The sequence below is a fragment of the Temnothorax americanus genome, unplaced genomic scaffold (genome assembly GCF_048541705.1).
Source record: "Temnothorax americanus isolate GAGA-0224 unplaced genomic scaffold, ASM4854170v1 Scaffold2, whole genome shotgun sequence".
Taxonomy (NCBI): domain Eukaryota; kingdom Metazoa; phylum Arthropoda; class Insecta; order Hymenoptera; family Formicidae; genus Temnothorax; species Temnothorax americanus.
In genome coordinates this window covers 335,689-361,693 of record NW_027509338.1, presented here as the reverse complement: position 1 = coordinate 361,693, position 26,005 = coordinate 335,689, and the positions used below count along the sequence as shown (strand labels likewise).

Genomic DNA, 26,005 nt, shown 5'->3' with positions numbered 1-26,005 from the left:
CACGTAATCTTAACATCTGATAAAATGTAATTGTATATCTTGGACTGAAATAGGAATTGTCGCGTGAAAAAATATGTATACATCATCGATATAATGTGTTGTAACATGTAACGTAAGAATATTAAACATTTGATCGAAATATTTCTTTTAGAAAATATTTTGAAGTGAAGTTTTTCCCACATTGTATTAATCCTGCAACTATACCCGAGTATGTACACGCATTAGCGAGGTAGATTTATTGTAAGACTCGAATACAAATCAAATCTCTGTACCTATCGTAAATTAAAGACTCACAGTTGTAACAAAAGCTGCATGTATAGGAAAAATTTTTTGTAGCGAAATATATACATTCTGACAATAAAAGTCGTACGATCTAAATAAAATTTCTACTGTTCCGGGAGATACAAATGCAAGAATGTGGAGTCTGCACAGCACAGAGACTGTTTTATGCTCTTTTCTCTATTTAAAGGGAAAAGGAACGATCTGTAAAAAACGATTGTTGAAAGCGGATGACTAGACATAACGGAAAAACATGACCTTTGACTATGTTCTATATATCGAAGTGACGGCAAATGCAATACGTCAGTAACAGATAAATATTATAATTACAAAAGTATCTTAGTCACCTTAATTATCAATAAAGTAGCCGAATTATTATCGCGAACTGATAATACCTTGTGGAAAAGAAAAAAGATACACAACTATGACGAACATTTCATCATTTTCATATTTGTATTGGTTTTCGAGGAGGATAATTTTTAATATAAGAATGTTTCTTTATGTACGATTGTGAGAGCTTTCCAGCAAGCGACACAAGTATCGTTTTATCTTTGTTACTCATCGTCAGAAAAGAAAGATAAAACGATGTTTGTGTCGACCAGTGTCGCTTGCTGAAAAGCTCCCTGTGTTGCCTCTTGTTGGACGTTGGACACACACTGTATAAAGATGTGTGAAATTTACGATACGCCTGCACGATACAGAAATAGATACAATCTCGCGTATCAATGAAGATGCTCGACGTGATAAAAAAGGACAAGATCAAATGTTGAAAATCCACCGGCTCCACCGGCTCTCCCACTCCTCTTTCAACGCCATGATACAGCAGAAACATTTCGATAAGCATGGGCTGAACGCGTTCATCGCTATCCACGTCGGTAGACTTTGAGCCTTGCTAAGCCTCGAGTGGGTATATGATTGGATTTTGATCGGGTCTTCGTCACATTCCGGTCGTAACAGTTCTAAAAGTGATTTGTGCAGTAATTAACTCGCCACGATGTCGGCCGTAACGAAAGGTACACCTACAATTTTGTATTCCATCTTAAATAACACCTCGATCGAAGATGTTCTGTTATGCGCATTAAGTCGATAATCAATTGATTAAGGCTGCACTGCTGCAGTCCATTTGATGCTACATATGTTTTGAAGCATGTTCTTCTTCTTCTTTCTTCATTAAAAAAAAAAGGAGAAGAAGAATGCTTCAAAAAGTTCAAAGCATTTGTCAAGACTCATAAGGGAGAGCAAGTTCGATCAAACTCCGATTAATTTAATCGGTAATTAATTTGTTGGATAATACTTGTACTATTTTGGATAAAATTATTAATTTCGTATTGTTTAACACATGGAAGAAAAGATTGGGTCAGAGGGACGACGAATTATATAAACGATTCTGTCGATTAAATTTATCGTCAATAAGTTAAACGGCGTTTAATCGGAATCACTTTTCAAGGACAAAATGGTGTATAATATATTCTCCTTGCGTTGCAAGCTTATCGAATGTTTCACACCCAAGTAAAGCACACATAAATATGATAATTGTAATCTATCTATGGAAGATTAATGGATAAAATCAAGATGTAAGAGAGAAGACAAGAAAGTAAAATAAATTACTGCATTCTAATTCCTTAAAATGTTCTGCCATAGGTATTTTCATTGTCGCTGCAAAGCGCACTCCATTTGGCACAATGGGAGGCATGTTTGTAAACAAAAGTGCGACCGATTTGTCAGTTGTTACATCAACTGCCGCAATCCAGGCAGCAGGCCTAAAACCGGAGAAGATTGACAGCGTTGTATTTGGACATGTCTTAGCGGTAAGTGTGTTTTTATTTATATAATAATGAGCGGGTCTTATGATTAAGCTGACGTATTTTTAATTTGACGTACCTTTATAGAATTCATCCTCTGATGGTGCTTTCTTGGCAAGGCACACTTTGTTAAAATCAGGAATCCCATTACAAAAACCAGCGCTTAGCGTAAACAGATTATGCGGTTCTGGCTTTCAAGCAATTGTCAGTGGGGCTCAGGTTGGTCAAAGATTCCATAGCTTTCTAAAAATTTTATTCAATTTAGAGAGATCATCAAAGAATAACTAAAGAATAATATTATTCCAATAGAGAGAACAATGTTGTTAGTGTAATAAATGGAATTTTATTTATGACATGTATAATTATCCGAAAGTGTAAAACAGATTGCAGCAACATATCAAATAATAATAAGCCATGGTGAGAAAGTTACTAGCATTTGCTACAACATATATGTTTCCATTTCAGAACATTCTAATGGGAGATTCAAAGATTGTCTTGACGGGTGGCGCAGAAAACATGAGCCAAGCCCCTTTTGTTGTGAGAAACGTTCGTTATGGCACTGCTCTGGGACAGAAGTATGAATTCGAGGATTCACTTTGGGTTGGATTACTCGATACCTATTGCAATTTGCCCATGGGTATAACGGCGGAAAAACTCGGTGCACAGTACAATTTAAAGAGAGAGGAGGTCGACCAATTTGCCTTGAATAGTCAGCAACGTTGGAAAGCTGGTAGATATCGATAAAATCCTACATATTATGAAATTGTTATTAATGAATAGAATACGGAATTGCGAGTTTATTATCGTTTTCCTAATTAAGTAAATTGGAATTGTAGAATTTAAATGTCTATTTAAAAAATAAACATTACAGCCAACGATGCGGGTCATTTCAAAGAAGAAATAGTGCCTGTGCAAGTGAAAGTTAAGAAGCAGGATACAACTGTCGGCGTAGACGAACATCCGCGCATACAAACGACGCTAGAGACCCTTGCTAAACTGAAACCAGTTTTCCAGAAAGATGGATTAGTCACGGCTGGTTCTGCATCGGTATATAGACTGTTTTTCTTCCTATTTCACAAAGATGATCTTTTTTTTATATCAACCTTTATATCCTTCCGGATTTAATTAACTCCGTTCTGTTCTCATTTCTCAGGGTATCTGTGACGGAGCGAGCGTTGTTATTTTGGCTAGCGAGGAAGCTGTCAAGACCGAAGGCTTGAAACCATTGGCACGTTTGGTGGGGTACAGCGTTGTCGGTGTGGAGCCAAGTATTATGGGGATTGGCCCGGCACCAGCAATCAGGAACTTACTTAAAGCTGCGGGCAAGACACTCGATGATGTGGAACTTGTCGAAGTGAGATTTCAATTTATGCAGTAATTCAGTAAAAATCTTATCTCATATATCAAGCGGCATCTTTAACACAAAGATGAATTAATATAAAGTAATTTTAAAAATATAGTTTAGGTTTGTATTTATTAACGTCATGCATTATATGATTTCCGATAGATCAACGAAGCGTTTGGAGCTCAGACTTTGGCGTGTGCAAAGGAGCTTAACCTGGATCTGAATAAATTGAACGTAAATGGTGGTGCTATTGCTGTAGGACATCCATTGGCCGCTTCCGGCAGCAGGATCACTGCTCACTTGGTGCACGAACTTAGGTAACATAATTAAAACGTCATAAGCATGCTTTTATTAATATACTGATCTATGTGTATTTTTTTATAGGAGGCGAAAGGCTGGAAAATTCGGTATCGGTTCGGCTTGCATTGGCGGTGGTCAAGGTATCGCTGTAATGGTGGAAGCGCTGTAATCAATTAAGAAATTTGAGCTGCTTATTTTTTTAAAGATATTGTAATATACAAATAGATCCAACGGTAAGTGTACATCGTATGACTTATCAACGCTAACAATTTTTAATCTCTTTTCTCGTCCTGGTGATACATGCAAAATCATGAAAAATATTTTTATATAGAAAAACTTTATATATACGTGTACACATAATGATGCATTATTGAATAAAACTTTTATAATTAACTCGTTGCTCTTTGTAATTTCAAAGAAAATATGTGGCTACAAAATCCGATATTAGCGGTGAATTTATCGTTAAGCAGCCGAACCTTGAAGGACTGTAAAAATCGAATAAGACATCCGCATTATCTGAAATACACGGAAACTATTAGCTTCGTTTAAACGTTCTAGGACTCGGCTTTAAAATTTAAGGCAGTTTAGTTTTAAAACCACTGACACATATTTAGATTATGTAGGTGTTATTCAAGATCAATTCAAAAGAAAAAGATAGGTTAATTATTTCAGTATCAAGGCTACAGCTCTTGATTTGTACAACTAAAAATTAAATGCGACGATGCTTTACACCAGCTATAAAAAAAAAGTAATATAAAATCTAGATCTTTATAGCGGATTTAGCGAAGTGAATTATATTTTAACGTCTGATAAAAGTCTACGAACCTGCACAAAAGTATTTAAAGATAATGACATGACCTTGCCGGCGCTCAAAGTAAACGGACGATGAGCCCTTGTCATCACGATTTGAACGCTGCGTTTGAACCTTTCGCTGTTGGAGAACCAGTTGTTCGAATAGGCGGCTGTGACTAAACGTATACTCTAAAAAATGCATGTTTCTTGCATATCTATATCTATATATGAGAATATCAATTTAAATACTCACATGCAGATGCAATTCGTTACCATGCCAGCAGAAGATGAATATTTGATACGTCATGCAGCACATGTATGTCAGCATGCCGATCAGCACCGCCGGGATATAAACTTTCATCTGCAACCGATCGCGTGAGAAGTCGTAAAGCAAGCTGGTCGAAACAATCGATTTTACCTGCGACACGTTGAAGGCAATCAAACAAATGATCGCGCAGTTCGATAGGAATTGAAAGAAGATGACAGTACTAAAGATGTCCTGGATTTCATTCGTAAAACTGCAAATCAATGCAGTTAATCGCAAACAAAACTAAAACACAAACGGATAATTAATTTCATCGATTCCCTTATCCTTGACAATTATATTTATACAATCTAATTCAAGAAAATTCAAGAGAGGAATAACTTCATAAAATTATGACAATACTTTGCTATCATCCTGTAATCTTTTAAATATCTCAACTTACTGAAATATCATATTATTGTGTACAGCGCATCGCTTGAGTAGCTGATAAGTCAAGGCTCTCCCATCAACTGCGAGTAGTTTGTTCTTATCGTTATTGTTCTGCACCTCATGGATGCTTTCCTCGTTATTAATCGAGATGATATTGCGCTCTAGGATCGCCAGTTGGGAACAGGCGACCGTGATCAAGCCCGTCATCAGCGTATCCATCGCCACGTTATGAAAGCAAGCGATTATGATAGCGATGCCCTGATGCGCCGCAGTAATCTCGAAGGCCGGCGTCGCCGTCGTGTTATAAGGATACCATCCCTCCATGGGCAGCCGGCGCGAACGACCAGCGACCAGGTCGGCGATCGGAGTAAAACCCCAACACAACACCGCTATCCCGCCAAAGCTCTGATAAACCGCGTGATGGAAGAGGCCCTTCCACGTGTAGCTTATGAGTAGATCCTCGTGCACCTTGTCGTAGCGACTAAATGCTGGACTGTTGGCTATGTCCAGGAGCGCCTGGATCCGCGTCTGACGACGAAGAAGAACGACCACCTGGAAATATCGATATTTTACTTTTTTCTACTTTTCACACACCGTTAAAAATCCGTTACAAGAACTTGTGTAGTTGAGTTATCAATAAAAGGATAATTTATATTGATATAATTTTTACAAAAATTATTTAGGTTTAGAGAAAGGATGAATTGACGTTATACTTGAGAGATCTTATCCAGACGATAAAAAATATCATAATAAAAGAAAAAAAAATAAATTGTGCGATGGCCGGGAATCGAACCCGGATCAACTGCTTGGAAGGCAACTATGCTAACCATTACACCACCATCGCACTGTGCTACCACTTCACATTTAGTGCTAGATCTCGACCTAAAATCGTTCGAGAAAATATTTCATTTTATTTTAAATTGAAAAAGTCATACGCATGATTGTTTAATGACGGATAAATATGAACAAAAAAACAAGACAATATTTCAAATTACACATACAAATAAAATATTACTTTTCTAATTAGCAAACCAGGCGAGAAAAATACGGTACTTGCACAAATAGAAATTATTCTAAATAAATTATTAATTATTATTAACAAAGAATCCAATCATTATAGTATTAATATTTTCTTCATCTCACTTTCTCTCTCTCTCTCTCTCTCTCTCTCTCTCTCTCTCTCTCTCTCTCTCTCTCTCTCTCTCTCTCTCTCTCTCTCTCTCTCCTTTTTCTATGTGCACTCTTAGTCATTTTGCCTTGCATTCAAGCTCGAATTGTTCAATTTTTTCGCTGTGTCTCTCTTCGAGTTATTTCTGTCACAAGCTTAAAGATAATTCCAATTACCTTCGAAGCGTGGGTGCTATTCGTCATTAATAAGGTCGTAACCGCGACGAGTTTCGACATATCTCCCCAGTTTGCAAGAACATTTGCTATCTCAGCACCGAGCAAGATACCCAGGATGAAGATAAAGCTGCAAGCGGTGTAAAGCAAATACAGTAACCGAAAATTGCCCGTAGCTGGTGGCCACGTACCCAGGAAGCGGATAATCGTTAAGCTCACTCTCAGATGAAAATTCGGCGCGATCGTTTCTCGTTCCTTCATTTTTTAATTGAAGAAGCGAACCTCCATAAATATCTCAAGTTCAATTCGATGACGAAGATATTCTATGAAGAGGCAGAGTCGTCTGATTCTTTTTTGCGTCTTCTTTACAAGGCACACAATTTCTCACTATCACTTCAATTCAATTTAATGTAGTTAATTCTCATTAAGTAATTTAATCAAAATTTGACAGAATATTCCACAGATAATAATCTCACACTTAAATTATCAAATTACGTAATTTATAAATCAAATGGAAGCAAGAAATGCAAATAAAATGCTTGTAATTTGTGTTTATGATGTGCTAATATCGCGTCTTATGTTGAAGAGATGCAAGGATCACCCGTGGAGCTATGGCTACCTCTTATAGCTTAATGATTCATAGAGGTATAATGTACCACGGCATCCGAATGCTATCTTCCGGTTGTACGTCTGAATTGCTCAAATTGAAGTGCTTTTGTAATGCTGGACGAGTTCTTCTAATTTGAGAGAAATTCCATAGGTTCTCCAAGGCAGAAATTACAGTATTATGCAACGCTGGCTTGTAATCAATCGAATCGCTCCACTTTCATCATATGCGAGTGTTATTTATAGTAGCTGCATGGCTCATTGGGCTCGCTATTACGTCCAATTACGAAAGCGATCGACGTATAATCTACATAGAAATAATTGATGGAGCCAAGTTATTGCTTATTCCCTCTGTGAAATTCTATGGAGCGACGACGTAAGACAAACAGTATTCTCTCTCGGCACACTACCGGCAGGAATGCCTGGACATAATACATATACATATACATGTACATATACCTATGTCATATACATATCAAAATGTCCAGGCATTCCTGCCGGTCAGTGTACATACGTGTTGCGACAAGTAAACGTTGACAGTTTGACAACACACAGTGTCAATTAACTTCATATCGGTCTTATCCTCGAGAAACTAAAAAGAAAAACAATTTGGCAAGCATATCTTTATAAGAACTGCAAAATTTATAGCAATTAAAGGTAAATGAAATTAAGCTATTTATTATAATCTACACAGTTTTCGAAAATTTAATTTAATATTTAATACTTGCTTTTAATATTTTTTTTTCCCAATTAAGTACAGCAATGTTTATGCGTGAATGAGTCCGGATTTTCCCCGCGTGTAAAATCAGTTTTATTGTTCTAAAGGCCTCCGCACAATAAAAAATATAAAGAACAAGTAACAGATATTAGCGATTAGGATTAAAGAATCAAGAATAAAGTTAGATGCACGATGAGAAATACAGGCAACGGAAACAATAAGGAATAATAAAACTGGCAATAAATTTTTAATCTATCGGAAGCCGCGTATTAATGTTACACCAGCTTTATTCCTGATTTCTTATTTCTAATCACTAATATCTGTTCCTTGTTCCCCTTATAATATTTTTCATTGTCCGGAGGCCCTTAGGCTACGGTCAACGTGACGCTACAAATGCTTTGGAGCGTTCTTCTTCTCTTTCTTTCTTCATTGAAAGTCTAGTAAGTGGAACAAAAAAACAAAAATAAGATACACAGGTTTATCATAACATACGCGCTGCTGCTGCTCGACGACATGATAAGCGCGGACGAATATCTAAGCGATAACTGCGTATCTTCCAGATACTTCTCCCGCTGATTATTTCAACACAAACTATTTTAGTGTGTGTGTATAGCGACGTGGTGCTACGTCATCAAAACGAGTCTCCGTAACGATAAAGCGTTTATCCAAGCTCAGTATAGGCGCAAAAGTCGAAGTAAACCGTAGTGATCTGAGATTCCATTCTCTGTCCAGCAGGTAAACTCGAGGCGAGTTGTTTCAGTTACCTGTCACTTCACAATCCACTCTTACAATTCCTGCTCATTATACCGGTTTCTTGATCGCCAATCCGCTGCACAAGCTGAATTAAATCGCGTGCCAACCTAGCTAGCTCGTAAAAGCTCCAAAAAATGGCATCGCTGGCGCCGATGTTGAGCAAGGACGTGCCTGATATTGAAGTAAGTGCGAATTTTCGGCATGTGAAGAAGTGATTTCTGTCTTAAATGATCTCCCAGAAATGGTGGAGAGATGTTTGCAAATCCAAATAATTAGACTGCTCATTAGATGAGATTCGCAATTCTCTTGGAACTCAGTTTTGAAGATAAAACTCTCTTTTCGTAAAACAAACCATTCAATTTTGATTTCAACTGTATATCTTTGTATTTCTGTTTGGATTTATAATTTTTAATATAATATAATAAGATACATTTTTAAATATAATTTCTATTTTTGTCTAAAATTTTTATACTACATTTTGTGACAATTCTTTCTTTTTATTTTTTTCTATCTTTTATAGAATATTTATAAAGATCTTCCATGAATTTTTGCAACTTTGAGAGGAAACTAATTAAAACTATTAAAGTTTTATAAATATTGTAGATATTTTTGTAGTCCTTTAATTTATTTATCTTTTATTTATCATTAATTTTTTTAAACTTATCTTATGTCGAAGATAACTATAATAGCTACGATAACTTCGCTTTCTTGATTCACTAACAATAAATTATGTATTTTAGAATATATTAAACATCAATCCAAAGTTCAAAATTCATGCAAATTTCGTACCGTCGGTGCACACCAAACAGAACAAGGAACACTGGAAAAGAAACATTCATGAAAAATGTGATGTAAGTTTAAATATATTCATATCAATTTTACTGCAAATTTCTTAAAACTTTTTCGATATGTGTAAAAGTACCATTAATTTCGATTTTGATATAATATTGACATAAATGATGTACGATTATCATATTATCAGGCGTTACGTGATTCAGATATTTAGGAGAAATATTCTACCTGCAAAACATTAATCAATCGATAAGATTATGACTTAACTCTCGTTATACGTTCTTTTCTAATCATAATCTAGATTATGCAATTCTGGATTCGCGCATTCTGCTTATTAATCGTAATGTTTTTATTATGTTTTATATTGCAATTTTTAATATTTTTTATTTTCCTTAACAAATTATAGTGTATAAGCAATAGACTTTTCGTAAATATCAATGAACCTGTATAATCTTTCATAACAATTAATTATTTTTTTTTAATAAAATATAATATCTATTGCGTAGTAATTTCAAACTTTTGACTATTTATTCTATAAAATACATTTATATTTTTTAACTTTGGAATGATTTTCAATTTTATTTAATTCATATACGTATATATTAACTCAAATTTTTATGGTGAGAAAATGGTATTTTCTTACCATAAATATATTATATATTATATCAATATCCCCAAGATACATTTATCGCGAGAACTTAATTTTTCTTGTTTCCTCAGAGTTGCGAACCTCTGACAAAAAACTTTGACGACATCAAACACACTACCATGAGCGAACGCGGAGCTTTAAGGGAAGCAGCACGTTGTTTAAAATGTGTCGATGCACCTTGCCAAAAATCATGTCCCACGCAACTGGACATCAAATCCTTCATCACTTCAATCTCCAATAAGAATTATTATGGCGCAGCTAAGGCGATCCTGTCCGACAATCCTCTCGGTCTTACTTGCGGCATGGTCTGTCCAACTAGCGACCTTTGCGTTGGCGGATGTAATCTTTATGCGACCGAGGAAGGACCTATTAACATTGGCGGACTTCAACACTTTGCGATGGATGTAGGCAATATTAATTAAAAGTATTTAAAATGCATTAATTAATATGCATTAAATAAAATACCAACAAAGACAAATTATTAACATTGATAAAATGTTTATCAATGTAATAAGAATAATATATATTTTTTATACTCTATATAAAAATTCTAAATTGAAAACATGTGTCATTAACAACCATCTTCCTTAGTTATTTTTATATTTCTTTAATTTTTAAAATAATAAGATATATTTAATTATATTTTAGTTTCGATATGGTTAAATAATAAAAATAACTTTTGACTTTTATGTGCGCTAATCGTTTTTTCTTTCTCAGGTTTTCAAGCAAATGAATATTCCTCAGATCAGAATACCCAATCAAACAGTACCTCATGCAAGCACGAAAATTGCTCTGCTTGGTTGTGGACCAGCTTCTCTCTCGTGCGCGACATTTCTTGCTCGACTCGGTTACAATGATATTACGATCTTCGAAAGAGAAAAGTATGTCGGCGGATTAAGCTCTTCCGAAATACCGCAATATAGACTCCCGTATGATGTTGTTAGTTTTGAAGTCAACCTCGTCAGAGATTTAGGAGTGAAGATCGAATTGGGAAGGTCACTGTCTGAAAATGATTTAACAATACAGGTAAAATTAACTTAAAAATAAAAATTTGTTGACTAATTTGTTGCATCAGCTTTGAAATAAAAGCTTATTATATTTTTAAATTTTCGTTATTTTACATCTAATATCGAATTTTAGAAGATATTAATCTATAAAAGTCTGTGTGATTAATTTTAACACATTGTGAATAAATTTGGAAATGTTTCAGGGTCTTCAGGACTCTGGATACAAAGCGATTTTTTTAGGTATCGGATTACCTGAGCCGAAAAGTATATCGATCTTCGAAAACCTGACGCCGGAAATGGGCTTTTTCACCTCAAAAAGTTTTCTACCCGTTGTCGCGAAAGGCAGCAAGCCGGGGATGTGCGCTTGTAAGAGTAACCAGGAACTCCCATCTCTTCGAGGCAACGTGATCGTTCTCGGTGCAGGAGATACTGCTTTCGACTGCGCCACTTCCGCTCTGCGATGTGGTGCTAAGAGAGTCTTCGTTGTTTTCCGAAAAGGCTTCACCAACGTACGAGCTGTTCCGGAAGAGGTAATTAATTGTCTTCTTTCTATTTAAACTCCAATCTCTCTAATTTGGAAATTAGAAAGAAAAAACTTTTTAAATAAAAAATTAAACTTGTAATTTTTTAAGTTTAGATATTAGAATTAAAGTGCAAAAAGTTTGATATATCTTAAAATTATTTTTAGATGGATCTGGCAAAAGAAGAAAAATGTGAATTTATACCTTTCCAATCGCCAAAACGAGTCATCCTTCGTAATAAGAGAATCGCCGCGATCGAATTTTACAGGACCGAACAGAATGAAAATGGCGAATGGATAGAAGACGAAGAGCAAAAGATTGTTTTGAAGGCGGATTTCATAATTTCGGCTTTCGGTTCAGGACTGTACGACTCTGCTGGTGAGTAATAATATTCTTTCGGTACACGCAAAGAATTATAAATTACAACATTGTACAGATTACAACATTGTACACTTTAGAGATTAACATGCAAATAAATCAAGACAATGGAAATAAAATAGAAATATAGACGACATAAAATTATTCAAAAAATTAAAAAAAATTCATTAGTTATCTAATTTTTCTGGAAGTCTAAGGAGTCTTTTTATATACGTCGAAATAATATATAATATATTTATGGTAAGAAAATACCATTTTCTCACAATTTCTAAAAATTTGAGTTAATATATACGTATTATGAATTAAATAAAATTTTAAAAAGACAATGCGAGCAAAATAGAAACAACCCAGATAACATAAGACGTCGTAAAGATGTCTTAGTTGTCTTATTTACGACGTCTTATGCAACATTCATGTTAACTGGGAAGAAAAATAAAGAAAAATTATTTCCACTCTAAAAACAGTGAAGCGTGCCATGGCACCGGTTAAAATGAACGGATGGGACCTGCCGGATGTAGACGAGATCACAATGATGACCTCGGTACCAGGTGTGTTCTGTGGAGGCGACCTTGCGGGTGTTGCCCAGACGACCGTGGAATCCGTGAATGATGGAAAGACAGCTGCATGGTACATTCACAAATACATACAGGTATAGTATCTTGAAGAGTTAGTATCAATGTCAAACAATGTCTCCATTAATTGTTTCCATTAATAATAAGGTCATCAAGTCTTTATGCAGTATTGCGAAAGTATAAGATTCCTTTAAGGTAAAATATTATACATTCTGAATGAATTTAACGTTATGAATAATATAATAATGCAATGATTTTGATAATTAATCTATATAAATATATATAAATGCAAATTCGTTCTTATTTTTACGTACGTATAAATAAATTTATAGAACGCGCAAGATAAAATTTCATTTGTATAAATTCATATCTCTTAATTCCAAAATGGATAAAGTAATTTCTGCCGTTCCAACTGTCTTTTTATATCTTGATTGTTGCATTACCCAGGAATTGTACGGTTCGACGGTACCGGAAACCCCGCAGTTACCGAAGTTCCATACTGCCGTTGATGATGTTGACATCAGTGTTGAAGTATGCGGGATCAAATTCGAGAATCCTTTCGGTCTTGCTTCTGCGCCACCTTGTACCTCCAGTGCGATGATCCGGCGAGCTTTTGAGGCCGGCTGGGCCTTCGCTATCACAAAAACCTTCGCCTTAGACAAGGTATATGTTTCATATTAAGAACTGATCGCCAAGTATACAAATTACATAATATTTCATTCCCAAATCCGTATTCTCAATACCTCGTTATAGGATCTCGTCATCAATGTATCGCCACGCATCGTCAAAGGCACGACATCTCGTCATCATTACGGACCCGAGCAGGGTAGCTTCCTGAACATCGAATTGATATCCGAGAAAACCGCCGATTACTGGTGCGGCAGTATTACTGAACTAAAACGAGACTTCCCCACAAAGGTACGTATACTTTTTGCTTTACTTATATAATACAGTTTACATATAATGAATAATAAAATTAAAATAATTATATATAATAAAATTTGCTAGTGACCAACATTTCATTTGCTATATTTTATCGCATATTTTTGCGTAGATCGTTATTGCGAGTATTATGTGCACGTATAACAAGGCTGATTGGACGAAATTGGCGAGAAAAGTGGAAGCAGCTGGTTCTGACGGCTTAGAATTAAATCTATCGTGCCCGCATGGTATGGGCGAATCAGGAATGGGTCTGGCTTGTGGACAGGTTTGTCCATTTGTTTCTTCTCTCTTTTTATAATTCGAAATATGAGATTAGTTAAAAATAAAAAATTCAATTAATTTCAGGATCCTAAACTGGTTAGAGACATCTCCAGATGGGTTCGTGAAGCCGTCAAGATACCGTTTTTCATCAAATTGACACCAAACATCACCGACATTCTTTCTATCGCCAAGGCAGCTTACGAGGGTAATTAAAATTATTTATATTAAAGCGATGCATATTATAACGAGCAAAATAACAACATAAATCACAGTGCTGAATAATTATGTGTTAATCTTCTATTTAAATATGTTTTTATTAAGAATGACATAATATTCAAAGCAACTTCACGCGCCTATTAAATCGCTTAAGCTGATAAAATTTTTATCAAAAGTCGCATGTCAAAAAATCTAATATAACATCTATTTAATTAATAAATAATTATTGCTTATGACACAGGCAAGGCCGATGGCGTTACCGCCATTAACACGGTATCAGGATTAATGGGATTGCAAGCCGATGCGACTCCATGGCCGGCGGTCGGCCTTAATAAATTCACAACGTATGGTGGAGTGTCAGGAAACGCCATTAGACCCCAAGCCCTGAGAGCTATTTCAAGGATCTCAAAGCATCTTCCGGGATTTCCAATACTCGGTACCGGCGGCGTCGACTCAGCCGAAGTCGCGCTGCAGTTCTTGCATTGCGGTGCATCAGTCGTCCAGGTATTACCGAATCTCCTCGTATCTCCACGCTACATCTAATCATTTTCTTTCTTTGTGCTGGTTCTCCATTGCCATTGCCATCACTTCATATTTTCCACATAACGAATGCCATCCAGAAAAAAATAAATCATTATTTTACAACAAAAATTCCATTGATTTTATAATGTTATCAGAAATGAAAAAAACTAACCGAGTACTTTTTAATAGATCTGTAGCGCCGTTCAAAATCAAGACTTTACACTGATAGACGATTATGTGACCGGCTTGAAAGCGTTATTATATCTAAAGAGCTTGGCGCAGGTGAAGGATTGGGATGGTCAGAGTCCACCGACGTTGAAACATCAAAAAGGCAAACCTATTTCCTTGCAACATGCCCTTGGCAAAGTAAGAATTAACAATTAATATCTCAACGATGTAAGTAAACGGATCATTAAAAGATATTTTTACAGAACGTACCGTATTTCGGCGTGTATCAAAAACTGCGCGAGCAGAAGATAGCCGAGCTGAAAATGCACTCGAATCCCTTGGATGAGGTCGTCAAGGTAATGCGACCGGCTCCAGGACCAATCGCACCGATACCTACTGTCAAGGATGTGACCGGCAAAGCGTTACTTTATATCGGCAACTTTAAGGATTCAGATGACAAGAAACAAGTGGTCGCCTTGATCGACGATGTATGTTAAATGATATTTCAATCGCTTGATTTATTTTATTTATTATTACGAAACGTAATCTTGCATTTACTTGCCATCCTTTTCCAGGACATGTGTATAAATTGCGGCAAATGCTACATGGCTTGCGCGGATTCCGGATATCAAGCGATCACCTTCGACCCCGACACCCACATCCCAAAAGTGACGGACGACTGCACCGGGTGTACGCTTTGCTTATCAGTCTGTCCGATTATCGACTGCATCACGTAAGTTGCAAAGATAAAATATCTAATCCATGTTCTATCTTGATCTTCAGTTTCAATTGTTGTTTTCCGATTTATCCTTATTATTTGTTTTATTTTCAGTATGGTCCCAAAAACGATTCCACATGTAATTAAAAGAGGTGTGCCGTCGAAAAATACGATTAAAATTTATTGAACAAGTCCACGTTCTTATCCAAAGAGAATTACGATAGCATCTTCTGCGTACAAACATTTGATTACTGAATGATCGTGTTAACATCATTAACAGGTAAAGAGAAAATATTATGTAGTATACATATAATGGAATAAACGATAGATCAGCCATCGTGTAATTAGTATCGATAATTATCTTCAGAGAAGCCTGTAATCAGTATTTTTAGTAAATATTTTAATTGAAAAAAATAGGATAAAGGATGCATATAGTTTATTGTAGCCGTCAAGTTCTATTTACATCATTAAGTTTTATTTACATAGCGCCGCCACTACAATGCATCAGTGCACGTATTAAGTAAACACATAATTTTAGAGTATATTATGCACAATAATAGCTTCTAAAAAAATAAAAGTTGTATTCTCTCATCTGTCTTAATCTAACAATAAGGAGTCTAATCACTAATTATCTTTTTCTTAAATCGAGCTAAATAAAATTGTGAATTTTGTAAAATAATATCAAATATTAAAGAAAAACATACAATTTTTATGTCAAGAGTTGAGAATCTTCCTTTTTGTTTCATCAAACTCGTAAGTCTGCTATTACGATTTTTAATTCAACTTAATATTTGGGACTGCTGACCCACTTGTACATCGTGCACTGGTCCTTACACTCCGTATCGTCTTCAAGGCTGAAATTGTTTCAATCAAGCTTAGCCGGAATTTTTATTTTTATTTTAAAATATCTAATACGTTGAAAACAATCAAAGTAAATTCTATATATTATATAGAATTATGTAGAATATATATCTCATACAAACTTCTTTTCATTGTCTAAACTTAGACACGTTTCTCTAAACTCGCGATATTTATAAGAATTAAAATCAAATAGATAATATATATATAAATGTAATTATCTGTTTTTTCAATGTGTCTTACTTGCAATCTGCTGTCGGACATACACATTCGAAACACTGCGGTTGCAGTATATTGAAGTACATAAATCCAATTTTAAACGCGATCGGACTGGAGGCATTTTTCAGACAATCGTAGAACTGGTTGTCGCAAGTACAAGCAGACCTGTTTTCAGAAAATTATAAAGATTTAGTAATAAGTTAATTAAAAATTAGCAGTAAAACAACGCGAGCCAAATAACTTTATAATTTCGTAAAAGAATAAATGTGTAAATATTAAATTCGATAATAAAACTTGTGCTAGACGCTAGACTTATTTTGCATCTGTCACGTGAAAGTTATGTTTGATAAAAAAGTAATGCAAGTATTGCAAGATTTCTTGCAGACGTTAAGATAATAAAAGTTCAACGAAAGATACGACTACGATAAATGTTGAGGGTAATGCTCGTATTATCTCGCTCGTTCGATTACCTTGTGAAAATACCGTTGTTCTTGAGATTGACCTCCGTTTTGCCGGCCAAGATATCGTTTTTGCAATTATCGTGCGCTCTGCAACAGGCGTCTGTTCTCTTGAAAACACCGAGATCGCGTTCTTCACGTGCTATATCTCCGCTACCGCACCAGAGTGTTCCTAACGCATATCATATCATTGGCGGAATAAAGGAAAAATGATAGTAAAAGAAAGTCTAATTATTAACAATAAAATAATTAATCCTTCTTCTTGTGTCACAAGTGGTCACAAATACATGCTTTATTACGCATGTGTCACTAACGGAATTAATTTCTAATGTGGATTGAATAAAGCTGCTAATGAAATAACATAAATCACCAACATTAAAAAAATATATGCAACTGATAAAAAAAATAATGTTATTTTAACTTATGTTCTACTGCGGGTCCTAAAAGATATGAGTTTTAGAATTGCGAGAGTAATAACAAATTTTAAATTTTTTAATTAAAAGACAGATAGAAATTCATTAATAACGTTAAAATATCGATTGTCTTCAACTTGAGCAAATTCAAGATATCCAATTGCATTCAGCTTAAAAATTTCCTGCATCGTGGAAATTAAACGTGCAATTTACACACCTGCCTCATTAAAATTACGGCAGTATCTGATCGTGCACGATTCTGAGATAAAAAAAACTTCCTACAGTAAGATCCTTGAACGCATCAACAGTTTCATTCGATGTTATTTTTGTTGCGGAATTTTCCGACAAGCCTTTGCAATATTTTGCGATGTAATGACTCTTTTTGTTTGTAGTACAACGTTTGTAATGATGAAAAGTATGTTTCTTGAAATGTTTAATTCTTTTACGATTAATATTGACCCTATCTAATAAACTAATTCCATACAAGTTCTCTTAAACAAATTATTTTTTCTAAAACGTAAAATTTTAATTTTGTTTCTCCATCTTTTATATCTTATAAATGTTTTCGATTCTCAGCAGAAGTTCGTACTGTATGAGTTAATTATACTCAATGTTTTCCTCGTTTCTCCACAAAATTAATAAGCCATTAAAATAAAATATCTGGTGCCTATTTGTGAATTATACACACACAAGAGACAATCATCTACCTTTTTCTTTTCACGGGAGTTATATATTTATAGATTAATTATATACGAATAATTACACATAAATATATTAACTAGCTGATTAAATTTTTCCAAACATTAAGAATCTTTTCAATTTAATAAATCATATTGATAAGCTATTACTAACAAATACCGCGAAAGAAATGTAAATTTCTTCAGTACTTCACATGTCGTTAAACAGATAATTTTATTTCTCGGAATTAAATGAATGAAATGTTAACTTGACAATCATTTGCATTGCATGTGTTAAATTCTGTTTTTTTTTTTTTTTTTTAGCAATAGCAACAAATCTTCGTATCAATGTTACAATGCTCTACAAAGTAGCAAAAGCACCTGTAAAAATAGTAGCTAATTGTTCAAACTCAAGGTAACATTACGCATATGATCAGTTAACGTCAATTCATCAATCTCTAAAAAAGTTTAATCGACCGGGTGACATATTCATGTATAAATTATCTATATATAATTAATATAATGTAAGTCTTGAAAAGATAATGGTCTGTGTTTCGCAAATATTCGCAAGATCTTCTATTATGTTTTCGATTTTTTTAATTGTTCCCGTTAGAGACTCATTAACCGTCATAAAAAAGACACATGGAAATCAGATGTGCGGAATTTACCTATGTGAAATTATTTTAATAGTCAATTCCTTAACTCGAATATAAGATTCGTAACTTTGAAACAAATTATTTCTACCTATTTTCCTTTTTTCGCTTCTAGCGTTTTTAAACTGACTTATCTTTCTTGAAAATGTAAGAGCATACAGTATTGAAATATTAATAAAAAAATATTGACAAAAATACTAAAAGTAAGTCCTGTGATATCGAAATATTTAAAATATCCTGTATACATTCTCCTGTAAACATGTAATGAAAAACTATCTCTCTCTACTTTTAAATATTAAAAAAATGAAGAGTTTCTACGACATTCATTTTTTTGCTATTTATAATGTTCTTCCTGTAAGTTTCTCGACTGCAGATGATCGAATTACCTGGATAGATAAAGTGAACATATTTGCTGAATTTTTCGAGAACTTTGCCGAAGGATCCTGCGTCTTTAGATTCCGAATCGTTCTTCCCCAAGATTTTATCCGCAATATTTATGGGCGACATTAGTCCCTTCAATATTTTTTCGAGGCTCGACATACGAGTTTTATCGGAACCAGGTGTGATATTTCCATCATCACATTTGATGTCGGGTTGAGTGGTGTTGTTTTCGCAATCGCCAAATCGAACGGCGATGCTGAAGATGAAGAGCACAGAGAGGCAAACGAATACACGCGACATCACGTTGTCTATTCACCTGGAATAAATGATGGCAGAACAGTGGGAGAGAATCCTTTTAACAAATGCATGTATCCTAATCATGGATAAAAAATCGAGATGAAGATAAAAAAAAAAAAAAAAAAAAAATGAAATAAGCAGCTGCCAACAATCTTAGTTTTTGGACACTAAGGGCCGGTTGTTCCAACCTATTGGTAAGCTAACTAACAGTTAAATTAAGAGAAGTAAAGGCTATCAGGGTCAGACGCAGATCTCCATGCGTAATATCAGAAATAACTGATTTATTGGTCGTTTTGATTTACATCGGTCGGTTCGATTTACGAACCGGATCGATGTAAATCAAAACGACCAATAAATCAGTTATTTCTGATATTACGCACGGAGATCTGCGTCTGACCCTGATAACCTTCACTTCTCTTATTTTAATTTCGAGGGTCCTCATACTACTTTATTTAACAGTTAAATCATGTGTCTATCTTTGTCTGATGTAAAAGATAAACAAAGACATATTACATATGATTTAACTATTAGTTAGTTTATTAACAGGTTGGAATAACCGGTCCTAAAACAAAGACGATAGATCATTGTCCATAATCACGGATAAAAATATTCTCTAACATAAAACTGTTTGGAAAAAGAAACTCTTATATCGCTATAGCTTTTTCAATTCTCGAGAAGATTTTTCTTTGAAAAATATAAAAGATATAAGACGTGAAGATGCTTTAATAATTTATGAGTCGAGTATTTTTTCCGTCTTTCATTAGTATATTTGATGTATTCAAACAATTAGAATCAAAAGCCATGCGATTCAAGCTTAGGTCTTTGAAAGCCTTATATTAGTTTCTGTATACATATATGTCTATATATATACATATAATTTACTTTTAATGGGTTTTAAGTGGGTTTTTAATTTTAACAATTACTGTGTTTTAAGTCCGACAAATAATCGGCGCGCAGTTCGTTGGAAAAATTATATGTATATATATAGACATATATGTATACAAAAACTAATATAAGGCTTTCAAAGACCTAAGCTTGGATCGCATGGCTTTTGATTCTAATTGTTTGTATATCGTTACGATCCTATTTCTCTTATTATTATTTGATGTATTGTTTAATATAAATTTAATTCCCCTAAGAAGCGGAAAAATAAAACAAAATAAAACATTTTTTTCATACATAATACAACCATCTAATTGCTTGTCACAATTGCAATAATATTTGATATTTAAATAAGTTTATAGCTTAAATAACAAATGATTTTATTGTCAAATTAAATTTGTTTATCCTAGCACACCGATATTTTTTAATTCTTTATTTTAATGATATTTCCGATCTTTTCTTTTATTTTTCAATTATTTAATTTTAATTTTAAACGAAGCAACATTGAAGGCTGCAACTAATTGTAAAAAGTAATACGAGTTCTAGTTCGGAATAAAATTATAATAGATGATAAATTATAATAAAATTATGTTAAAAAATGTTATACTTGTTTCTTTCAAAATCTAACGATTAAAAACATGACATGATGAAATTTATTCAAATTGGTATAAAAAGCAGATTAATAGATTAGCAAGTTTCAAAACATCCTTTCTGAGAGCTTGTTCGCGACTCGCTAATCCATCTGCGAAAAATTTCACGGTGCGATGCGTCCGCTTACCTGGTTGCAACTAACTGATGATGCAAACTGGCTCCGGTAACTTGATACTTCGCTTAAATACCGTCGATACTTTATTGTACCAGAGCGCAGACGGAAGTGGATCGGTTAGTCCGATGATAAGCCGAACGGTATTAAATTTATCATTTACCATTTGTGCAAATGTTAAAAGTGTGGGCCCAAGGAGAATTTCTGCTAGAAATATACATCACGCAGCATTATCTATGTAGACAGTATAGAGATAAAAGTTCGCAATTGACAAATGACAAGCGGTAAAAATACGGGCAAATTATTGATGTGCGCATTGACAATGAACAAATTTTCCGTAGATCGCGTTTGCTTGCCTTCTTTTTTCTGTTTATCCATAAATGCCATATAGAGTAATATTACATGTAAAATGTGGCAAATGATTTATTAATAAACATTCCTTTAAAACGTAAAAGTAAAACGTCGCAATTAATCGTTAACCCGCAGCGTTTAATGAATGAGTATGTCATTTACATTCGCGACATCTACGCTTGTGTTATTTTGCACATTACGGGACAAAGTTCGCACACCTATATAATCACTGATTAGACCACGCGTTACAAAAAAAAAATCAATAATATAATTATAAATTCGTAATTAGAGAAACGCTCTACAACCTTTAATATATATAGTGATATATAAAAATTACAGCCTACAATCGAGTGGATCCGCTTAAAAAGATAACAGGTACAAAAATTGTTATACGGTTGTATGAATATTTTACCACACGTGCTCGCTTTTCGCACTTTCGCACTTTCATTTAGGAGTCCTTCGCAGTATCGTCCGTATCACAGTCTTCGCCATCCTGCGCCGTTTGCCCTTGTAAAGCGCGACGTTTTTGCAGACGTGCGCACCGTGGACAACAATGATTGCGTTTGGCCCAACAAACGCGATGATGTACCGCCGAGCATTGCTGACAGATAACCGAGCTCGCATCCCATGGATAAATGACTTCGTCGTTACCGCATATCTCGCATAGGTGTCCCCTAAAAATCCACATATATAATTTATTAGCAAAAGTAAATATCCTCTGTGGTATTGGTGAAGAACCATAGACAGTAAGTATAATAAAAATTAAAATGATCAAAAAGAGATTTATAAATATATCGTATAAAAAATTTGATATAAGGACTAAACTGTATAAAAGTCAGAAAAATATACAGGAATTAGTTTTAACTCTAATTGGAATTGTTGGAAGTCTTGAGATATCCAAGCATTACATTCATTAAAATGTATAAGAAATTCTACACACAATTGTACATGTATGAGGTTCAAAAAACAATGATAATGAATAAGATCTTGATGTAGGAATTCGACATAAAAAGTGAGTTATTTAAGTGAATATTGAGAGAACGAGTGAGAAACTCGTTTTCTCCATTTAAATATTTACCTTGCCTCGCAGAGCTCGCATTGCTGCGTGATGTGCGCGTGCATCGTATCGTACGCGACACGAAGCTCGTCCAGGAGAATGCCACTCTGAAGATCGATAAGGTCCTTGATGGAATAATTACCCGAATTCTCGATCATGTGTGTCCGCAATCCAATCTTCCACGGTAATCCTTGAGTGCAAGCTTCCACGCACAAAACCAAGTACCTCTTCATCATCTGCATTTCCTCTCGCATCCGCTAAAATTCAATAGTTATGCATCTCTGTGTGCGTCTATCTAAATAATATTATCAATTATTGATAGTCACCTTTACAAGCGATAAATCCGGAACCAGAGTAAAGAGTTTCGGATTTAATTCTTCCAGCGGCAATACGGAACGATCCTCCAGGAGCATCAGAAGCTGCGCTGCGGCGCGAGACACCAGACGCGGCTCCATATCCCAGTTTCTGATCACTCTCGCTGGAATGACCATAGCTGTGTTCCAATGGCATCTTTGACAGTAATATAGACCGCTGTAGTCGCAAAGTCGAGGCTCTATCCACGCCGATTCTAGAAGCATAACTATTTTGTGATTATCAAATTGTATATAATTAAAAATATCGTGATTTAACAGAGATATACACTATTTGTGGAAAATATAAATATTCTATATATTGTCAATCTAATCGAAAATTCTTATAAATTCTATATCCAAAGTTTTTAAGAAGACACAAAAAATCTCTGTAAATTGTAAAACACCCCAAAGTATCTCAAAGTATCCTAATGCAGTTACACGTAACAAAGTTGACGTAATAAATAGAGATAGAGATATAAGAAGTTTATTGAGGTAATAACATGTCGCTTCATAGTTATTAATATATAACAATGTTAAAAATACCTGAATTCTTAAAAGAACTGCCGAAGCAAGATAGTGATAATCCTTTCGAGAAAGCTTGCAGGAGAACAACATATTCATTATCATTATCTTATGGAATATTTTAGCACGCAGTTATCGAAGAACGGAATAACGAGCCAACGCAAAACGAACGTGACAAGCGAGCGATCCGTCCATTTTATCTACTCTACTCACGATTAACAAGACACCCTGTAATTTAATCTAATCTGTCAAATACTTACTGAACGTTATTCGCACTTTACATTCCGCGCAACGGTAGCCCTGCTTCGAAAGGCCTTGCTCCGGACAGATATCCCTCGTATGCGTGTACCCACCGGCTTCACTGGCGACCACGTGCACGCACACGCGACACACCGTGTTCAGACACTTCCAGTGGCAACTGAATTTGCAATCTGAAGAAACAACACACGTATCGTCACGTAGCGGCGATCACGAATATCGATTAAACTGACTGGAACTTATGCGAATTAATCGTGACGATATGCGTTAATCGGTCCAAAGCTAAATTGTTGTAACATTTACCGTTGCACGTGTACCAAGACTGCAGCATCGTCCAGATCGCACCGCTGCAGTGGTCACAATAAACCGGACTCGATGTGGTGATGTAGTACTTCTGCGGCACGAAATGATGGCCGAGGATCACGCGTGTCTCAAACAGATTCTCGTCCGACGAGGTCTCGCGCAACTCTTGCACGCGCAAACGCAACTCGATCAGCCGTCGAACGAGCCATTTACGTTCGTCCGAGCACTCGGCGCTCTCCAGCACCATCGCTTTGCACTTGCGTACCATTTCTTGAAGATCCTCCTGAGAAGCGTCCTAGATAAGACAGTGATTTTGATTGATTCCTCTAGCATATTCGTCTGCAACGAGACATTGTTATTTTATACCTTGGATAATGAGAGCACGTTCTCCACCGATTTCAAGCTGAACGGTATGGTTCCCTTGCTGTCAGAGCTGTCATCTGCCTCTCCCGTCATGTAGTCGGAGGAGGACGACGGTGTCGACGTTCCTGTGCCAGAACTGTTCGCTCGTATCCTCGACTCGTAACGCGAGTCATTCTCTCCAACGATGGGAGGATTGCTCTTTATGTCCACCATCATCTGCACAAAATAATAAATACCGAGAAGGAATTAGATAAAGATGTGTGTCACATTTCCTTACGAAAATAAAGCTCCACGAGCTATCGCAATGTTTATATTTGGTCACGATAAGCGTTCTGCGATAATTTAACTCGCCCTCTACCTCTATTTACCCGCTTAAACCAAAAGTTTTGAACCAGTCGGCCCACGAGAAAAAAAGAGTGCGACATTGCATCAACGTTAAAGTACTCCAATAGTGACGTTCAGATGAATTTTAAAAGTTTCGAGATCTTGCGTATTGAGAGGAAGACACGTGCCATATGTATTACAATTCAAAATATCGCTCAACGGAGCTGAGCGATTATCGAGAAGCTAGAAGATGAGAACTGAAAATGCGCTAAATCGCGTTGCGTCATCGTCTTCGCAACGTTTTCCGCGCATCTCTTCCCCCAAAAAAACGTCTCGACTTAGCTTCGGAACGACCGAGAAAGAAGTGACGAAAAGGAAATTGAAAAGAGTATACGCACCACTTTCGTTCGCGCTCTTTGAACGAAACTGCATAAGCCAGATGTACGCAATATACGTCAAATTATCACCGAGATTCAACGTCAGCGGTGGACAGACGCGGATAAAAGCCCTTTTCTCATCTCGACGAAGAGTTTAGGTTATGCGCGATGTTTTCCGAGTCTCGCCTGGCCCCTGGCCTTTCCCCGTCCCGCGTCAGTGCGGATGCGCTCTGAAATCAGCTGATCCGCGCGCGTAGTTTGACAGGTCGCCTGACAGAACGCGTGCGCCGTGCGCGCGACAAAGAGAGAAATATATATGTATTATATATTTTTTTGTCCAAAAACCGTTCGCGCTGTTCCTGCAACAAAAACAGACTCGATCAATCATCGATCCGGCTAGAATCCGTGAAATTCTATTGCAGAATTCCGACGAATCGAAATTGTTTATTTTAAACAAATTCCGTTTTCCTCTTTTTCTACAAAATCTTTTTCCTTACAAAAAAACGCACGAGAGATTTCGCATAAGATTTACATACAGCGCACTTTGTAGTTGACAAGTATTATTATCCAACGTCTTCTCGTTCGCGCACCACGCGGATGGTCTGAATAATTTTTAAATTCTACCGATTCCCGAATAGTCAAAATCAAAGGGGATCATCGTTGCCGATATGAATGTCGGGCTCTTCTTGAAATTACGCGGGCATGCACCTTCATTTTTCCCCTCGCGCGGAAAAGTTATCTCTCAAAAAGCATATATAATCGATAATCGTAAATCTGAAATACGTATACGGGGAAAAACGGTTTCGTTTTCAATACCCGCCTAGCGCGATATCGGTTTCAGTCTTTGGGAAGCATACGCGCGTTTCGGAAAGATCCACTTTCTAGAAAATTGCTACATCCGATTTGCTAAAATCTATGGAGAATGCTCGGCATGTACAAAAGACAGTACTCGACATGCGTTTTCGCGGATCGTCGATCTCCCGTTAAAGATACGCAGCCTACGCAACGATCTATTCGCGCTTCGCGATACCAGAAACGGTGCTAATAAGATCTTCCGCGAATGCGACTGGAACGATTTGCATCGTTGATTTTTATCAACGTCCTCGCGGACATTTAAATA

The 26,005-nt window shown here is 35.7% G+C and overlaps 5 protein-coding genes, 1 long non-coding RNA gene and 1 other non-coding gene across 23 annotated transcripts; 2 read left to right on the top strand and 5 right to left on the bottom strand.

Moving 5' to 3' along the window:
• Positions 1–181: 181 nt before the first annotated feature.
• On the bottom strand, positions 182–901 carry LOC143897022 (uncharacterized). Its single transcript, XR_013256823.1, has 2 exons — positions 786–901; positions 182–674 (listed from the first exon to the last, which is right to left on the bottom strand). It is a non-coding gene; the product is annotated as an uncharacterized LOC143897022 (long non-coding RNA).
• Positions 902–1,012: 111 nt separating this feature from the next.
• On the top strand, positions 1,013–4,119 carry Yip2 (yippee interacting protein 2). Its single transcript, XM_077405303.1, has 8 exons — positions 1,013–1,292; positions 1,921–2,087; positions 2,169–2,300; positions 2,547–2,811; positions 2,953–3,128; positions 3,235–3,435; positions 3,589–3,743; positions 3,811–4,119. Exons 1-8 carry the CDS (start codon positions 1,274–1,276, stop codon positions 3,893–3,895), a joined length of 1,200 nt encoding a protein of 399 aa, XP_077261429.1. The 5' UTR covers positions 1,013–1,273; the 3' UTR covers positions 3,896–4,119.
• On the bottom strand, positions 2,200–8,437 carry LOC143897014 (odorant receptor Or1). Of its 12 annotated transcripts, none has more exons than XM_077405297.1 (8): positions 7,888–8,404; positions 7,674–7,751; positions 6,557–7,581; positions 5,226–5,764; positions 4,937–5,036; positions 4,772–4,879; positions 4,552–4,707; positions 2,200–2,324 (listed from the first exon to the last, which is right to left on the bottom strand). In XM_077405297.1, exons 3-8 carry the CDS (start codon positions 6,812–6,814, stop codon positions 2,259–2,261), a joined length of 1,227 nt encoding a protein of 408 aa, XP_077261423.1. In that variant the 5' UTR covers positions 6,815–7,581; positions 7,674–7,751; positions 7,888–8,404; the 3' UTR covers positions 2,200–2,258. The 12 variants fall into 12 exon arrangements, 9 of the variants coding, with proteins under 9 accessions (XP_077261423.1, XP_077261426.1, XP_077261419.1 ...); XM_077405300.1 differs by having other exon boundaries at positions 4,772–5,036; positions 6,557–6,683; positions 6,745–7,581; XM_077405298.1 differs by lacking the exon at positions 2,200–2,324 and adding an exon at positions 3,885–4,242.
• Positions 5,985–6,056, bottom strand: Trnag-ucc (transfer RNA glycine (anticodon UCC)). Its single transcript has one exon. It is a non-coding gene; the product is annotated as a tRNA-Gly (tRNA).
• A 129-nt stretch (positions 8,438–8,566) lies between the features above and the next one.
• Positions 8,567–15,720, top strand: Su(r) (dihydropyrimidine dehydrogenase su(r)). Its single transcript, XM_077405280.1, has 16 exons — positions 8,567–8,812; positions 9,371–9,481; positions 10,143–10,475; positions 10,789–11,097; positions 11,282–11,608; positions 11,767–11,977; positions 12,442–12,626; positions 12,997–13,212; positions 13,303–13,467; positions 13,604–13,756; positions 13,837–13,957; positions 14,210–14,472; positions 14,680–14,856; positions 14,922–15,146; positions 15,234–15,391; positions 15,491–15,720. Exons 1-16 carry the CDS (start codon positions 8,765–8,767, stop codon positions 15,561–15,563), a joined length of 3,075 nt encoding a protein of 1,024 aa, XP_077261406.1. The 5' UTR covers positions 8,567–8,764; the 3' UTR covers positions 15,564–15,720.
• A 75-nt stretch (positions 15,721–15,795) lies between these two features.
• Positions 15,796–21,232, bottom strand: LOC143897019 (phospholipase A2-like). The gene is made up of 5 exons (XM_077405310.1): positions 20,993–21,232; positions 19,041–19,351; positions 16,924–17,083; positions 16,478–16,618; positions 15,796–16,230 (listed from the first exon to the last, which is right to left on the bottom strand). Exons 2-5 carry the CDS (start codon positions 19,333–19,335, stop codon positions 16,161–16,163), a joined length of 666 nt encoding a protein of 221 aa, XP_077261436.1. The 5' UTR covers positions 19,336–19,351; positions 20,993–21,232; the 3' UTR covers positions 15,796–16,160.
• Positions 21,233–21,387: 155 nt separating this feature from the next.
• Positions 21,388–25,120, bottom strand: Def8 (differentially expressed in FDCP 8 homolog). Of its 6 annotated transcripts, none has more exons than XM_077405290.1 (8): positions 24,907–25,120; positions 24,188–24,400; positions 23,822–24,116; positions 23,521–23,691; positions 23,282–23,335; positions 22,712–22,965; positions 22,407–22,642; positions 21,388–22,002 (listed from the first exon to the last, which is right to left on the bottom strand). In XM_077405290.1, exons 2-8 carry the CDS (start codon positions 24,398–24,400, stop codon positions 21,777–21,779), a joined length of 1,449 nt encoding a protein of 482 aa, XP_077261416.1. In that variant the 5' UTR covers positions 24,907–25,120; the 3' UTR covers positions 21,388–21,776. The 6 variants fall into 6 exon arrangements, with proteins under 6 accessions (XP_077261416.1, XP_077261414.1, XP_077261412.1 ...); XM_077405288.1 differs by lacking the exon at positions 24,907–25,120 and adding an exon at positions 24,553–24,683 and having other exon boundaries at positions 23,822–24,104; XM_077405286.1 differs by lacking the exon at positions 24,907–25,120 and adding an exon at positions 24,553–24,678.
• Positions 25,121–26,005: the final 885 nt, after the last annotated feature.

Excerpts from the sequence above, each read along its gene's own strand:
- Yip2 (XM_077405303.1), top strand. Across the intron at positions 2,088-2,168 it reads TATTTGGACATGTCTTAGCG|AATTCATCCTCTGATGGTGC; the intron begins GTAAGTGTGTTT and ends GTACCTTTATAG. Across the intron at positions 2,812-2,952 it reads TCAGCAACGTTGGAAAGCTG|CCAACGATGCGGGTCATTTC; the intron begins GTAGATATCGAT and ends TAAACATTACAG.
- LOC143897014 (XM_077405294.1), bottom strand. The coding sequence starts at position 6,814 with ATGAAGGAACGAGAAACGATCGCGCCGAATTTTCATCTGAGAGTGAGC. Across the intron at positions 5,037-5,225 it reads CACAATAATATGATATTTCA|TTTTACGAATGAAATCCAGG; the intron begins GTAAGTTGAGAT and ends ATTGATTTGCAG. Across the intron at positions 4,708-4,771 it reads GTAACGAATTGCATCTGCAT|AGTATACGTTTAGTCACAGC; the intron begins GTGAGTATTTAA and ends TGCATTTTTTAG.
- LOC143897019 (XM_077405310.1), bottom strand. The coding sequence starts at position 19,335 with ATGTCGCGTGTATTCGTTTGCCTCTCTGTGCTCTTCATCTTCAGCATC. Across the intron at positions 17,084-19,040 it reads TGTTCACTTTATCTATCCAG|GAACACTCTGGTGCGGTAGC; the intron begins GTAATTCGATCA and ends GATATGCGTTAG. Across the intron at positions 16,619-16,923 it reads AACAACGGTATTTTCACAAG|GTCTGCTTGTACTTGCGACA; the intron begins GTAATCGAACGA and ends TTCTGAAAACAG.
- Def8 (XM_077405286.1), bottom strand. The coding sequence starts at position 24,609 with ATGTCGCACTCTTTTTTTCTCGTGGGCCGACTGGTTCAAAACTTTTGG. Across the intron at positions 23,692-23,821 it reads GTCTTGGTACACGTGCAACG|ATTGCAAATTCAGTTGCCAC; the intron begins GTAAATGTTACA and ends TTGTTTCTTCAG. Across the intron at positions 22,003-22,406 it reads TGCGAGCTCTGCGAGGCAAG|GGGACACCTATGCGAGATAT; the intron begins GTAAATATTTAA and ends GTGGATTTTTAG.